Source organism: Branchiostoma lanceolatum, chromosome 10 (assembly GCF_035083965.1).
Source record: "Branchiostoma lanceolatum isolate klBraLanc5 chromosome 10, klBraLanc5.hap2, whole genome shotgun sequence".
In the NCBI taxonomy this organism is placed as follows: domain Eukaryota; kingdom Metazoa; phylum Chordata; class Leptocardii; order Amphioxiformes; family Branchiostomatidae; genus Branchiostoma; species Branchiostoma lanceolatum.
In genome coordinates this window covers 6,016,023-6,032,788 of record NC_089731.1, presented here as the reverse complement: position 1 = coordinate 6,032,788, position 16,766 = coordinate 6,016,023, and the positions used below count along the sequence as shown (strand labels likewise).

The 16,766-nt window shown below is 42.5% G+C and overlaps 3 protein-coding genes across 7 annotated transcripts in view; 2 read left to right on the top strand and 1 right to left on the bottom strand.

Moving 5' to 3' along the window:
• The first annotated feature begins 809 nt into the window (after positions 1-809).
• LOC136443571 (uncharacterized) lies at positions 810-5,939 on the top strand. 5 transcript variants are annotated; one of them, XM_066440858.1, is made up of 4 exons: positions 811-2,337; positions 3,209-3,379; positions 4,121-4,315; positions 5,191-5,303. In XM_066440858.1, the coding sequence occupies exons 1-4, from the start codon at positions 1,054-1,056 to the stop codon at positions 5,197-5,199; spliced, it is 1,659 nt and encodes a 552-aa protein (XP_066296955.1). In that variant the 5' UTR covers positions 811-1,053; the 3' UTR covers positions 5,200-5,303. The 5 variants fall into 5 exon arrangements, with proteins under 5 accessions (XP_066296956.1, XP_066296955.1, XP_066296954.1 ...); XM_066440857.1 differs by having other exon boundaries at positions 813-2,313; positions 5,162-5,939; XM_066440856.1 differs by having other exon boundaries at positions 813-2,337; positions 4,142-4,315; positions 5,162-5,939.
• A 655-nt stretch (positions 5,940-6,594) lies between these two features.
• Positions 6,595-9,668, top strand: LOC136443577 (uncharacterized). The gene is made up of 4 exons (XM_066440867.1): positions 6,595-7,583; positions 7,770-7,859; positions 8,506-8,679; positions 8,859-9,668. Exons 1-4 carry the CDS (start codon positions 7,179-7,181, stop codon positions 9,042-9,044), a joined length of 855 nt encoding a protein of 284 aa, XP_066296964.1. The 5' UTR covers positions 6,595-7,178; the 3' UTR covers positions 9,045-9,668.
• A 997-nt stretch (positions 9,669-10,665) lies between these two features.
• The window catches only part of LOC136443579 (caveolin-2-like), a 144,790-nt gene continuing 138,689 nt past the window's right edge, over positions 10,666-16,766 (bottom strand). Inside the window, exons 2-5 of the mRNA XM_066440868.1 lie at positions 13,241-13,278; positions 12,328-12,568; positions 11,836-11,928; positions 10,666-11,499 (exon numbers count right to left, since the gene is read on the bottom strand). Coding sequence (XP_066296965.1) covers positions 11,197-11,499; positions 11,836-11,928; positions 12,328-12,568; positions 13,241-13,275 — 672 coding nt within the window. The 5' untranslated portion in view covers positions 13,276-13,278 and the 3' untranslated portion in view covers positions 10,666-11,196. The remainder of the gene's footprint in view (positions 11,500-11,835; positions 11,929-12,327; positions 12,569-13,240; positions 13,279-16,766) is intronic.

Sequence of the window (16,766 nt, the reverse complement as noted above, 5' to 3'; positions counted from 1 at the left end):
ACCCAAATTTTCGACTGTACGACACCAGTCTTTGTCAAGGAGTGACAAAGACTGGTGTCGAACAGTCAAAAATTGGGTAAGTCTAATTTTTGTGTTGGAAATTACAGTCAAAACTTTTTTCAGAAAAGACAGGCCAACCTAGCTATGTACAGCTATCCCTCCCCGTAAGTTCCCTTCGTGATAGTTCAGCATTCAACAATGACAACATCGAACACAAATTCCTCTCCTCGACCTGTGATACCAACGAAACCAAGTTTAACTTACAGGTAGACCAACCTTTTTTTAAGCAAGCTTTCTCCCGTAGGTTTGAATCTTGACAACTCCGGTTGCTGATCATAAAAAAGAACTCCCTCCTCTGCACCTGATTCACGCTAATGTAGCAGCCAGACATACAATCGCCACAATGTGCGAGTGAAAAATCGCACCCTTCATCAGCGTCTGGGTTAAGCTTTACACCAGACGTCACATGGGGCATGCGCAGTGTGTAGATTGCGGCATGGTTGCGTGGGAGTAATGTTAAAAGGTCCCGACACCGCGTATCGATACGTTTTTCAAATAAGTTTGTCAAGTAAAGCACACCTGTACACCGGAGGACTTCCTCACGTGTATTAAACTTACGGTGAAGGCTTGGCGATGACGAAATATACTGTAAAACTGAGATACTTGTCTGCTATTAACCAGAGGTTACAAACCAGATAAAACACTTCATCACACCAAGGAGGTTTAATAAGGACACGCACTCATATCATACCAGTAAAGAAAGTTATGCTCGTTTTAAAGTTTGAGAACCTGCCCCTCCCGAAATGTTACAATGGAACAGTCCGAACAAGGAAGGTCAAAGTTTAGGCGCTTGCTGACTTGAGCACTGCCAGCTGCACAGACTGTTTTTCCGTTGTTTGTTGTTGTTGCTCCAGCATATCCCAGTTCGTTTAAACACTTTCAAGTAAACCCCAAGTCTTTGGGACGTGTTGCAAAAGAAGCTCTGGAATTCTGACTACAATTTTATACACGTGGGTTCACCCTTGGAGGAGACAGGAGCTCGGAGGATCCAAAATGGCGGAAGCATCATCAGAAGGAGAAGGAGAGAGTCCATCACTCGATCGAAGCCTGCAGATGAACATGTTCGACTGCAGCATCTGTCTGCAGATGTTCACCCGGCCCAAGGTGCTGCCGTGCGGACACACGTTCTGTAAGGACTGCCTGGTAACGTACGTTAAAGACGGCTGGTCCTGCAAATGCCCCACATGCAAAAGACCCGCGTACCTAAACGGAAAGAAAGGCTCAGAGGGAGTGGAGAGTTTAACGGATAACATTTCCTTAGGAAATCTTCGTGACGACTTCGCAAGTCTCACAATCATCAACAAACAGGGCAGGGAGGTTGAACGTCATGTACAACTGACTAACCAGCAAGTTTGCGTGAAGCATTACGGCATGGAAGTCAAGTTCTATTGCCCCAGCTGTGAGGAAGTTATTTGTGGAGAGTGTATTGTTGATGAACACAACACACATGGGGTCACCAGGCTTTCCAAGGCTCTAGAGAAGCAAGCCGAACAAGCCAAAGAACTCATGGGCGAGGGAAAGAGATGGATTGAACAAGTGAGAGGAAAGATCACAGAAACAGAAGAAGCAAGAAAGATGTTGAAGTTTGAGGAAGAGACACAATGTTTGTTAGTGAACAAAAGTGCCGCCTGTCTGAAAAAGGTGCTAACAGAATCTGTGGATAAACGTGCAACCGACATTAAGGAAGAGTTGAACGCTTTGTTTGCGTTGAAGCGTGTAGCTCTAACAAACTGTAAGGAAGAACTGGAAACGTTGCTGGCAACCTTGCTAAATGGTGTGGAGGAAGTTGCTCGGTGTATCTTCTCGGAAGAAACCATTCCTTTGATTAGGGGGAGGAAGGTGTTACAGGAAGTGATCCAACCGTTGCCAGGAAGGACATTGTTGTTGGGGGATGAACAGGACAGCTCACCATTTTTCGCACCTAGTCTTTTCGATGTGCCAGCAGTTTTGCTTGGAACTGTGCGCAGTGCCAAGAAGCCTGGCACCAGTCCTCCGAAGATGACTGCATATTCATTTGGGGCTGTCCAAAATGCTAGACCATCTAGTACCAGTCCGCCCAACCTGCTTGCATGTCCACTTAGAACAGTCCAAAATGCTCCAAACTCTAGTACCAGTCCTCTCAATATGTCTGCAAGGCCCCGTAGAACAGTCGAAAGTGACATGATTTCATCAAGAACAGTACAGAGTGCAAGGAAGCCTGTCGTCTCCAAGTCTCCGGAGACAACCAGCGCAGTGGAGGAGTTCATACAGAGTGTAACACGACTTAAAGATGTCCAGGCAATGTCTTACTGTCCTATGTAGCAGTTACTTGGCTGAAATTAGATGTTCTTCTTTTTTTTCTGAATATTTTGATGCACAACTTTCCTTTATTCAGTTATTGAAACATTAGTAACAACTAGCAAACCTGGCGATAAAGTTTGAAGAAAAAAAATGTTAGCTGAGAGAGTAGTATGTTATCAGAACACACATGAACATGCACACATGAACATGCACACATGAACATGCACACATATACATACACACATACACATACACATGTAAACACATGTACAAGCATGCACGCACAAATACAAACATACAGTATGGCCTCTGTCGGTCAGTATTGACCATGGTAAAATCCTACTTCACAACAGCCCTACAGCATCGACTATGGCTAAATAGCCCTATACGAGAATGGCAGTATGACAAACATACACACCTATGCAAACATGAACACGCACCTACAGAAACATGCGCACACACACACACACACTGACAGCAATTTTAACATTCGCACAAACACACACATACACCTACTAGTATGCAAATGCACACACACAAACACCTGCGAATGCACACACACATACAGATACACAGATGCACACACATGTACATGTACATGCACACATGCGCAAACACACACACCTACGCAAACACTGCCTGCGAAGCTGGTGTGGGGGTTATGCAGATACATATACAGAAGAGCTACATGTATAAGTACTTAATCATCTATCACTATAGTATTAGTTTGATTTTTCAATACTCTTTGTTCCTGTTTATATACATACTCTTGTTGGTGTAGTCTTCTTCTGACACTAATAACTGACTGTCTAAAATGATATCTTACCATATTGTATTATTCATGTGTTCACTTAATGTGATTTTGCAGGTCCTGTTACAGGAACAAGCTACTTCTGATGAGGTGTCATCACCACCATCATGGATGCCAAACCACTCCTCAGCAACAGGGACACACACACCACAACCACTAGCACAGCCAAAGCCAGCACGGAAGGAATGGACAGAACAGCAACAGCCAGCTGTCTTCAGGGCACGGCAGGTAATATTAAGGTCAATGTCTCCAGTTTGGACCTTAGAACCCTACACTTATTGTCTGCATCTGTATTGCAAAGTTGGTATGATCACCCTTAAGGCAAGTTCAGTGAAACACACCAACTTCATGTAATACATGTAGGCATAATCATTGGCCTGCTGTGTTGGACTTCTATGGGGAAACTTGGTGCTGCATTGTCTATACAAAGACTACCTTTTCTGGAACTGTACACAGTTTCTTTGTGTGTGTGTGTGTGGGGGGGGGGGGGTGGTAACAGGCAAGCAATGCAACAATATACAGTACTATCTCCTTTTTGTATTCTCAAAAAGGATGTCTCTGCACAGATATTGTACATCTTTGAGACTTGTCTATGTTTTTGAGTAACAAGCTTTACAATTGGCCTTTTGTGCAATGGTCAATTTTTCCTGCAAAAAATGTTCAAGAGCAGGCCATTGATTTACACTATATGTTGTTGTATTCGACCATCCTTTCATGTGGTTGTCCTAGGAATTGTCTACACTGTTGCAGGCCTTTAATTTGCACTATATGTTGTTGTATTCGACCATCCTTTCATGTGGTTGTCCTAGGAATTGTCTACACTGTTGCAGGCCTTTAATTTGCACTATATGTTGTTGTATTCGACCATCCTTTCATGTGGTTGTCCTAGGAATTGTCTACACTGTTGCAGGCCTTTAATTTGCACTACATGTTGTTGTATTCGACCATCCTTTCATGTGGTTGTCCTAGGAATTGTCTACACTGTTGCAGGGGCAAGGACCGCGCCGTCAGCTACATGTTAAGAGAGGTACCAAGAAGGTCGTCAAGCCCAAGGACGCTGTCGCCAAGAGCCTCATTTCCGAGGTTCCTCGTAGGGGTAACGGAAATGGAGGCAGTGAACCCATCCCACCCCACTCAGACAGTTCTGATGCCAGCAACTCCCAGGTTGGTACTCACTTATTTTTACCTCTGTGCACGGAGGCTTTGTTTTCAGGGTGTCTGTTTGATACGTTGATGAAGGTTAGACATCCAGGTAGTAAGATACACCAAAAATAGTTACTGGATAAAATTTCGAAACAGTCAGACTCTTCAGACAGCATCCGCTATCTTTCGTCAGTGACTAATATATCTTTGTCTGTTTGTTTGTTAGTTTGTGTGTCCGTAGTTACAAATGGCAGGAACATGGTGTCACCACAGACTGACGGCAAGTGAAGGTCAAAATTGGAAGTCAAAATACCCCCCCCCCTGATAAGGTTTGCTTGCAACTTTTGAACACATGTCAACATGATGCTGAAGGAGATCATGTATAACCAACCCCCACCCACCCCTGTGACACAAGCAGTTTGGTGGTTTGCAAAACTATGAAGTTGTCTACTGATGTGTTACTTAAATTTTAAAGAAGGTCTAGGACATGCACTGCAAAGAAACTGTTAAATGCCAATTTAAAGCATCAAATTTGGTATCACAGCCAACAAGTCTTTTATTCCTATGTTCTAGAAAGCGACACTAGTGTGGTAGCCTATTATCACTGCAACTACATTTGTACACTTAAGGCTGCCACACTGGTGTCACTTCTACAACTGCTGAACTAGTTTCACTTCTACAACTACAGTCATGGCTACTGCACAAGATATTTTCCCATATATCTGCATTGTAATGTTGAACATAGCCGAAGGAGAACACAAACTTTTTTTTTTTTTTTTTTAAATCAGGCGAAAATTAATGCGTGTAAGATATCATCGATAGATTGTACTTCCTGTGGTCTAATCTGTACTTTTAAAATCTTTTTAGACCGATGTAATGCCTATCGTTGCTGACAGTTCTGTTGAGGACTCAAGCGCCAGTGCTAAAGTGTCTGCTTCTTCTGAGGGTGCTGCAGCTACGTTCAAATTCGATGATGCCAATGGAAACAGTAGTGATTTGGATATCTAGCCTTCGTTCCCTGATGTCTTAACCTGTCAGTTGTCAGACTCTTTGCTAGATAACACTAAGAACTAGTTACTTAAAGGTAATTAAGGGTCCTTCTCCTCATGCATGCTTAGTTCAAATTGTGAACTGCCTTATCAGCTTATTATGGTGCCATGCATTGATCCAAATATGAGTGTGATACTTTTCTACATACTTGGTCCCTTGATAATTTGTTGCTTCTCTTTACAATATACAAGTAATATACAAGAGATTATACTTATAAATACTATATATGACATTTACCTGCCATATTACATATATCTGCCACTTTGAAAACCAGTTGGTTAAGATCTCTAATGCAGCACCCCCCCTCAAAGTATGCACAGTTTAGATATACAGGAGTTAATTATTCTCAGGGACTTTGTAGTGGAGATCACTTTAGACAGTTTTCCAGTTGCTGGGTGTATGTGAGCTTGTGAAATCATATATGTTATTACACATTTACAGTGAAATAAAAAATCTGGACACTGTTCAAGAGTTCTATGATTTATGAAGTCGTTGGATATTTGATGTTTTACACATTATATAGCAATCATCATCAGAAGATCATAATTAGTCATGTTCATGTTATTCCACACAAATTAAAATTCTATTCTTGTTACATGTCTTGATCATGATGTATCTGTTTGCGTTTATGTGGTATATGAAATTGAAGAAACAAGATTTCCTATGTGTGATATATAGCTATGTTCAGGCGTGAGTATGCTACCAGGGGCATTTTTTTAATGTCCTTGATGACACTAGCTACTGCATGGTGTGAAAACAAGCCAAAATGTTGGTAACAGCATAGTTAATGATCAACAGAAAGGACTGTCCCCAAGGTTGAGTAGGTGAGGTACACCATGTTTTGAAATAGCTCCATCCTCAAGCCCGAACAATGCCGACAGGTACTCGAGCATTTCCGGCGTGCCGAAGAAGGCCGACAAAACCCGAACTTCTCTGGTGTCAGAAACCGAGCTTTTCCGGCACCGAACAAGGCCGACAAGACCCGGAATTTTTTATGTCAATGACCGGGGTCTACGATGTCAATGACCTCGGCGTGTCTTGACTCTGGTGGTTAGCCTGGGTGCCATCCTATTTAGTGTACCAGGGCTCCCATACTCGCTAGTTTGTTAGGGAGCGAGTATGAGGACTCCTGTAAACTACAAAGGATGGTCTCAGGGCCAGGATATCTGGTGGCAGGCTGTATAACATGATAAAGTGGAATGACTGACTAAGACAAACAATGTAATAGCTAACCTGTCGTGCCAGCTGGCCAACAAAGTCCATTGTAATTTTGGCACAATGATATCGTATCTTAGAAGAGCTCTGCTTGCGATACCCTTTTCCAAATGGCTCCACAGTACACTTGCTGTTGATTATATATGGGAAAAAACAGTCATTGAAGTTAGAGCAGCCTTTGTTTGTTTTGCTGACACGTCTGCTGATAATGAAGTCATTGATTTGTAGTCCATTACGTCATGTCTCTTGGTCGATCACACGGTGGACTTTGACTACCGCCCGGTCGGCACGTACGTTACATCATTCAGCATTTCGATCGTACCAATAACCGCTTTAATGGATGTCTCAACGTTGAAATAATAAAAACACGACGTATGATTGAATAATCCGTACATCTTCAAAGCAAGAAACCATCTTCGACTGATATTCACAAACATCTTCGGTGACATTTTATAATGTTTTTCCAACTTCATGGCCTTTCTTGGGGAGCATAAAAGAAGAAGAAAATACCGCACCTGGATTGTAACTAATGGTTCCGCCGAAAGCAAGAAATTTTACGATCTTATATAAGATCTGGTCTTGCCACAGTGTTGAGGACTTGTAGTCAGGACTAGTACTCATGAGTATGCCTGTCCGGGGGATGCTACGTTGGGCGAAAGGTACGGCGACCGAGAGTGTTACTCAGGTGGCCGGGTGGGGGAGAACGTCCTGGCAGCGGGCCTCGCCGTGGACATGGTCGGGACTCCACGAGAACACAGACCCGGTGTGCATGCACGAGGACCCGGATCCGACAACCGACGGGGAAAACTCGGGCTCAGACGGAGACGAAGAGGGTTTGTCTCTAAGTCGTAATTACGGAGAAGTAATGGGTTATGGAGGTGGCCTTTACCCGTTGTCTTCTAGTGGTGACACTCGCACTCAGAAATTTTGCGTGAAACCATCGAGGACGAGACGAAAGTCAGCAACTTGCGACACATCCTGGGACGAGCATTCCGGCCGGACAAGACGTCGGGACGGACAAAAGGTATCGAAAGACGACATTGTAATGTGTTAGACAGACGAGAGACTGTAGAGGAGTACAATTATCTAAATTCTACAACTATTTTTGACCTATGTAAGTGGCATGGTAATCATAGAGCGTCTTGTTATCTTTCTGTCCCAATAAAGTTAATCAATCAACGATTTGACCCACTTCTTTGTTGTACGACAGGGAGCAGTTTCACCACGGGTAGAGCCAGACCGCAGCGAGCTTCTCGTGCCCGACGAGACAGAATTTGGGGAGTTGTTTCAGGAGAGCAGGGTAAAGATACTTTTGTTATTTTTTTTCTTCGACGGGTGTACGGCATTTTTATACGTCGTGATTACGTGAATTGTAACTGTAAATTCAAAATGTTACTTGGGAAGTTCCAGCTAGCCTCTACTCTTCTCCTGAGGTGGCTGTGAAGAGTAGAAATTGTTGGCCAAATAGAGGTGGCAAACTGTACTCCCGGCCAGCTAACTTTTCTGGCATGTTATCTGTCTAGCCTGTGTCCACACAAGCTCTCGCTGGCGGAGGTTAATGACCCCCTACCGTATCCGTCGGGCCGGCCGCTAGGAGCGCGATTTAGTCAGGTTAATCATATCTGTCCATTTGGTCAATTTCTACTCTTCCCAACCACCCCTGAAGCCTGGTAGAGGATACATTCAGCTTCAATTATCCAGTATGGCAGACAATACTTACGCCATAGGTACAAACTATACTTCAAAGTCCGATGTGGGTACAAACACCCTGATCTCCAAGCAGATCTACACGGAGGCAAAATCGTCATGTTAGTCAGAGAATCTATGGGCGCTGACTGAAGATTCTCTGGCTGACATTACGAATTGTCCTCCTTGTAGATCTGCTTGGAGATCACAAACAACTTAGACACAACAAGGACTCAACTTTGCCACCTTTCTTTCCCCAGGCGCGTTGTTACACGGCTTTGCAGCTGAATCTTGGTCCGTTCCTGGCCGTTTGGTGGGGATTTCTCTTCGGCCTGGTTCATTTTCTACACGTCAGTGTCGTCTACCCTTTGATCGCACTGCTCTACAGAGGGTTGGGCCAACCCACGAAGACATGCTTTCGAGAATTTTTGAAGGTTTGTTTGAATGAGTAATCAATTTTTCGAAGCTGATATGATCTAGCCTAAAATCAATATTTTTTCTTCATAATATCAGCTACCAGTATAACAATGAATATGATTTCTTATTAAGACTGGATGTACATATGCATAGATTGTTTCCTATACTGAAATTGGTTTTCTTTCTTTTTGTGCAGGCCAGTACTTACGTCACCCATAGCCTTATTTGGACATTCGTGGATCCATGGGTACAATATGGCGGACAGCTTCTTGGCCAATCAACAAGCTTCATTTTCTCGACTGTCTCAAGACCATGGAACGACCGCATAAAACATTGGGCGAATTTACTGTTGGATTTTCACACAGCTTCATCAAAGTATTAGACTTTTATCGTAACTGAGTGAATCGATACTTTTGCTACAGCCACCAACTCTGGTACTGTATGACTGTAGTAATATATTGTTATATTGTAAAATAGGTGAAACAAATTCAAGAATCAAGTAGCAAAACTGTTGCGGACCGGCTTAGAGTAACATAATGTCCCGTCGACTAATACTGGCATGCTTGGAAATTGATCAAAACAGGTTCCCACGTTTCTATAGTGGCCGATCATTGTAGCTTTTATTTCAGTCACTGAAATGTTTAGAAGGCTATCGATCGAAGTGTTTCCAGATGATTCCAGGCTGTCATGTGTCCTCATGGGTTGAAAGCGTTTCCTGGCTGTTATTCGGTTACCTCAGCGTAAACGAGCCCAAACACTGCAATGATATCATTAACCGCTAGATGTCAGTATGTACTATGTGACCAAGTAATTTCTATAATGAAAATATTTCAAACTCTTGATACATGTAACTTCGTTCGAAAGGAACATTAATTTATATACATCATGCGATAATGAGAAAATTGTGTAACTCCCTAGTAGTAAATGATGTGATAGTCATACTCGTGACACATGTATGTTAGATGAAGGTGAACATCCTCAGAAATAAATCATGTACATTTGGAAATCGTTTGAGATTTGGAAAGAGATATTATGGATCGCATCCTTTGAACACACGAACGGGTCCAGGACGTCCCTCTTCCACAGCCTCGCTTTCACACATGGTTTTACACTGAACCAGGTCAGGGAGAGTAACACTACAGCGACAATCTAAATTTATGATGACACAGGGTTATTAAAGATGGCGGCAACTGAATGCGAAGGTTGGTAAATTTGTCATCGTAGGAGTGTTTAAGATTGACTTCCTGTACGGGACTCACGACATTGCTGGTACAGGTAATTTTTGAAGGGCGCTTATGTTAAACGCTGCATGATAATCGTGAGTTATGACACAAGCGAAGCTATAGAGATATCTCAAATCGAAACTCCGTTGTGTCACTGGGCATTCATTAGTTTCCTCCAAACTTGCATAACATCACCTAACGTTACTGCAAGCTTGCATAGATATAATTATCTCGTGTTACGACACATATCGGAGTATACTAGTACTTGCTAGTTCCTAGCAGTTGATTAAAAGCGACGTCTGTACGTTGGTTTGCGGGTTAAACTTGTGAACGTGTGTATGCAACTTGTACAGCCTGGGAGGCGGGTGGTGGGGGTTGTGGTGGTTACTTCCGAGTAGGCCCCCAACATAGGGATGTGATGAATTTTACGGAATCTTTCGATTTTACTCTTAACATATCCAGCAAGCCAGCTCGGCACAGCCCGTGTATGTTCGTAAGGAAGTCCTGAAGGCTTCCTCTTATCTATCGGTCACACTGCTGTTGTACCCTACGGTTCGAAATTCCACTCAACACATTCAAGTCACTTTGAATTTGCAAATGCCTGAAACGTTGTTTTCCAACTGTGAAAGCGTGTGAAAATTTGATACAACTGTGTGGAGTGTGGAGTAGCAAGCGTAAAAGTAGCGTTCTTACTGAAAATACTGCGAAACCAGTATGGACTGGTTTAAGTTGTGACTTTCGCGGAGGAGTTTTGCTTACACTACAAAAAAGTGGAAACCATTGTCGCTATGCTAAACTTACGTTTCTCACAAAAACGCGTTTATTGCAAACTGTTAGCTGGTGACAAAAATCTTGATTAAGCATTCTCAGCAAATGAGGTACGGAACAAGGCTGCCCAACTAGTACATCAAAAACATACATGGACACACGTTTACAGAGAACTCGAAATGATGACATAACAAAATTGCTACATTAGTATTCCAATTTAGCCGTGCCTGTTGGATTCTTACAGTGCCAATATAAAGACTGAGACGAGGATGATAACAACAGGTGTGCTGCCTTCTTCACCTATTCATCCTCAAGGTATCCTCAAGGTAAGACTAACTAGAAGCAAAGGAGAAAATGTTATTCTTAGTATATACCTTCAGTGTACGCCGCCCAAGCATTTACATACGTGATTAAGTACGTGTAGTATGTATGGCTCTACGCACTACGTGCAAGAGGATGAATCCTGAATTCTGAGTATGTTTGCAAAGAATACATCTGAATATTTTCTTGGGAACGAGAAGATGTACAGCCGCTCTTCTTCTCTCATTGGTTGTTTTGAATCGCGTTCTCTGGGTCCGCTCTCGGTCCCGGGATGCCGGACAGCTTGAGGCTGAACCTGCCTACGATGGAGCTGAGAGACAGACCCATGGACTGGAAGCATGGGTCAAGCCACACGCGGACGATGGCCTTGATGGTCAGGCCGAAGAGCCGTATGGCCATGAAGCACATCTTCAGCCATGGGTGGACAAACCACACGATGAAGAAGTTGAAGAGGCCGAACATCAGACCCCACAGAACGGCCAGTATCACCCCCAAACCAGCGGATAGCACTTTGTACAGTCCACCCTGTGGAGACAAAATAGATAGTTTGCGTTATGTGTGTTGAACACTGTGTTCTTTCAAATATGAACGAGAGAAAGAGGCCTACCATAGCACGCGGTGAATGCTACAGTTTAGTCATATATCACCAGAGGACGCACCACGCAAGAGAACAAGAGCGAGCTCAACAGATACGCACGTTATGCTCCCAGGTGGACCCAAGATGGGGACGAAAATGTTCTGCATTTGCTAGCCAATCTTGGGTGCTTTTTATAAGATCTTGAGGAAGAAAATGCACATAAACGTAGCAGGTCTTTGTTAGCAAAGGTAATACGTCTCTCGCTGCAAATACGTATACGTTACCTGTGTGTACTCGAAGACAACTGAGTTTACAGTTCGAATAGGCCCCCAACTTGTCACATTCTGCGGCTCGTTGAAGATCTCGTCAAAGGTGACCTGTAAAAACGAATCGGGGAAGGTTAGTTACTATATAGTACGGTATATGTAGAGCCGTTGGTCCCGTGTATGAGGGAGCTTCTGTATCTGTATCTGTATCTATATAGCCGGTATAACCGCCATTAGGCGTAACACACCAGCTTCGCAGGCACGCGGCAGGCAAAAGCACGTAAAAGAACCCAGCACACTTATCGAGATAAGCTGGGGTGACCCGGTGCGCTTGGCTAAATACGCAAGTTGCACTACTAGCTACTGAAAAAGCGTCCTCAGTTTGAGGTTCGACGGCTTATATATAGCCTGAGATTGTTAGACACCGTAAACACACATAATTGCAAGTGGATTTTAAAGTATGGTCTCTTATTTTTTTCTTTTTTTTATATAGAATTCCCTTTTACCAACCTTGACATGCCCCTTTGTACTGTAGATGTCCATATCTTCGTCATCGTCTCCCAAAGACTGTTGGGCATGTTGGGCACGATGCAGCTGGATCAATCGGTCGGACTCAACAAAAGCCTGCGGTCCCACAATGGTGTGTTGGGGGGCGCCGCTAGGCATGCTCTGGTAGGTGTAGTTCGGGTTGTCATAGCCAGGGGGCGCCGGTGTCGCTCCGTAGCTCATGTTTGCACCGGAGGTTTTCTCGCTGCAAATACATGTTAGATGTGAATTTACAGCTAGACTAAGTGCAGGGTATATCGATAAACAGGAAAGAAAGTGCCTCATTAGAAATCGGTCATGATGCAATGGTGTTTATTTCCATGTCGTATAAGAACCCTTTGTAGAGCCCCCTGTTCTGAGAGGTTGACCTAAGATGACCTTAGGTTTAATGGTTAACCTGTGACAAAAAGGGCGTCGAAGTATGAAAGGACAGGGGAAAATGAGCTTTAGTTGTATAGATACCGTTGATATCTGGTTTTCATATGTTTCTCATTTCTGTATAATTAGCTTATTACTTCATAAGAGTCTCAAGATTAAACATATTGTTATACTCATGACAAAGAAAACACATACACCAGGTATTAATCGTTTGAGACATACCACGATAGTTCAAACTTATCTAAGTTTTAGATCACTTGTTTCTTCACGGTACAGGCTACGAAGTCATAATCAACAGCTAAACGCCTCATGGTTGAAATATATAACAATCACAGTACACTGTTCTGTTATGAACATGGCGACAACAACAAATCGCGAGGCGAATATAAGACCAAGAGTTGTGCTCTAAAAGTATGTGTAACTTCTGAACCATGACGTTGTATTCTGACAAGCTCAGGGCAGTAAAAATGACAGGTACATACAGATAAGACTAACTCACCTGTTGAGAAATGTTTCGTCAGGACCAGCCGACATTTATGTTACGTACCACGTACTTCCTGATTGTAGCCTCGTGACTTGGGTTCAATGAACGGAAGCGACCGCACCCCGTTAAGTTCACCCTTAAGTACCTTAAAAGCATTTGCTTGTAGTGCTACATGAATAAAGCTTTTATGCGGCATTTAAAGTACAATGCACGCATTCCAGTATCAGCAGCAAGAGACGATAAAGTGATAAATACACCGATTGGTAATAAAGACAATGTTCGTGAAGGGCTTTTAGTAAATGAGCGGTCCTTTTTGATTCGCTATTTACAAGATAAATTCTGAACACCCAATGTCAGAACCCACCCCAAACTGGACGTCTTACAACCGTTGTCCTAATATCATGCTAATCAGAAATTGTATATTTGTCGGGACTTGTTTTCCTGCGATGTAATTTCCTTTTCCATAGCCCAATTTGGTATCTTCACTCTTAACCAGCTGGATTGCAATATCATTAATGTCGTCTTTAATGATTAACCCAACATCAAACATAACCCGACCTTATGTTTGTGGCTGCGTTGTCTCAGACTGTGCCTAGGGTTTCCATAAACAGCGGAGAGTCTAATCAAGTAGGGCAGGGAAGACCATAAAATGCCCCTGTGTTTAAGGGTATGAAGGACATAGAAGTAATGTGAATTCTTTATCTTATTTGATTATCTATTCATTTCATTGGTATGGCCGTAACAACGACACACAAGTAGGGCAGACCAACTAGCCAGTGGCTATTACAAATAGGCAAATGCATTATATAATATCCGTGAAAAATATATTTTACATGAAAGAAACACACTTGGTATTACAAAGAAATTTTAAAAAGGTTTAAGGTCCATTTGAGAGACAAGCTTTTTATGTCTCATTTCTGTTTGAATACTTTACTATGCTAATGTACACAATATGACTTCTCACAGCCCATATATGCTTGTATGACACCAATGTTTACAATGCTTAGTATGTCAAAAAAGGGTTTTGTATTATAACTTCGTTTTAAAGACCACTAAACAATATTTGAGCAAGCGGACATCATCCTCTTTTCTAATCCAGTCGAAGAGATTGATTCATCGATTAAAATCGTTTCTCTGCATGCCTAGCCTTTATCAGCGTAAACAACATTTGGTCGCGCTATCACCTTGGAGTAGATTAAAAAGTTACGAGGAATCCAAATCCATTGAAAAGCCAGAATTAGGAATCAAAGTGGTTGACTGATTGCTGAGGATAAAAGGCGGTTCCAGCCTGCGGCGTTTCCTACTGCCTTGGTCGCTGGAGCAGCGCATCCGGCCCACAGGCAATCTCTTTCTTAAGGGTCTGTATATCTTTTCATCCACTGTAATCAGTGGTAGATACTGTAGATACTGGTAGATAGAAGACTGCAAAACTTCTTCTGTGTTGGTGATCAGATATAGAATGAAAACAAAGATTGGAAATGTTCTTCCAGAACACCCGAATTGTTGGGTGACCTACGGGTGTCTTTGACCACTTTATGGAGTCACGTGGTCTAGTTATGGGTCACTTTGGCCGAGGAAGGTTGTAACGTTAGCTGGCATTTCTTTTTTGTGTCTGAAAAAGGGCTTTCCACATTTTACTTGTCTAAGGTATCATGTTGTGAAATGCTAATTAACTGTAGATTTCCCGTTAATCAATTCATCAGGTTGGTAGGGCATTATGAAAAGTATGCCCTTATGACACAATCGAAATAGAAATGATAGAAGTTTCGAATTCGGTACCTTTCTCTGGGCATGAAAGGACTCTACTATTACTCCTTGCTTCAACAGCGTCGGGATTGTAAACGAACTTCAGTTTTGTGTGTTAACATTGGCAGTTTTTGATCTGACACAAATGGCTATTAGTTTACGGATACATCCTTCTGTGCTCAGTACCGTAGTCTGGTACCATCATATCGATTACAATGGATCCAATCCCAAAGAAAATGTCTGCTACTATCAACGCGTAGGAACTAGACTGCAAATTATTGAATACCAATTGCTTGACAACGGTGTGAAGCTAGTCTGTGTACCCAATTGTTCTTCCAATTTAATAAGAAGATAAGATCGAAATGATTGAAAGTTATTGCTACCTTACCTTTAATGGTATTTGGTTGTGAAATTCAAGCATTATTCACTACAACGTGGATGGTTCACCAAGCGCAAACTGAGAAGTATGATTTCCAATTCCTGCTCTCAAACGTGAAGAGAGATTAGATTGAGTATAGAAGGAGGACGCCATAAACTTTCTGCTACGTATAATCTACAGCTTACCAAGGCACGTGTCTGTCTCATCTGCATAAAGTGACGTCATTGACAAAGACTTGCTGTTCAGTCGAGAATTTGGGTAAGTCCAATATTTCCATTGTGTTTGAATTTGCAGTCCAATCTTGCTTCAGAATGAGGGCAGATGTATAGTATTCATGATGGCATCACCACAAACTTATAATGTAGAGCTTGTCCAAATACAATCAGTGAATAACGCTCCACAGGGACATACACAAAGTCTAGGAGTTAATAGGTCTTGGACGTGATTCACTTACGCTGTTCCCTGGGCACATCCGTACGGAGGCGTATCTGTTGCCACCTGGTTCCTAAGATTTTAAGTTAAGATACATTTTTATACCCTTGAGGTTAATCTTCCTATTTGCTCGTCTTGAGAAAGTTTGAAACTTTAAAACAGCTACAATCTTGCACGAGAAAACCAGCGAGGTTGATTACGTATGCAACCCAGAGAATTCTGTACAGATGTGCAAGGAAATGAAAGGCTTTGTATGACTAGAGGAGAAAGAAAAGAGATACAAAAGTCCTTCCATGCTGTCTCCTATGGAATGGGGGCGGTACCGACTTCCAGTCACCTTTGACCCACTACTATGGTCACGTGCCCAATACGTCATGTCCCATATGTTGTGACGTCATTGATACTTATACTAATTGACCAGAAATTCGGTGAGTCTAAATCTTTGTGTGCTTGTAAAAAGTTAAGTTGAGTATTCAACCATATTCGCTGTTAGCATACTATAATATTTCCTTGATATTCACTCATCTTCAAGGCTCCACCCTTGTCATCAAATTTCCCCAAGGTCAAACTACAGAAATAGCCGTCACACACTGGTTGTTTGACGCACCTTATCTGAACACAATCAAAAGGATAATCTGCTAGCACTAATAACGATCCTGAGCGCATTCCGTCTGGGTGATTATTTCTATAACAGGGAATTTATTTTATGGTTCATCACATCTTTGGAACCGGAAGATCAGTACTTCCCGTTTTTGTGCGTAGCGAGGCTTAGTGACGACGATGGAAAGTAACCAGGCTTGTTTGTTAAAGTACATCTAGATGAATGCGTCCCGGCGACTGCAAATCCTGGATAATTGTTCTTCAACTTAACGCTGCAGCCGACGATGGTACAGTGACGTGGATAGCTAATCTTTGTAAAACACGGGCTGTTTAGAATGTAATTTTCAACGTAAGTGTTGCGCATACAGATGTGGAATACGTATT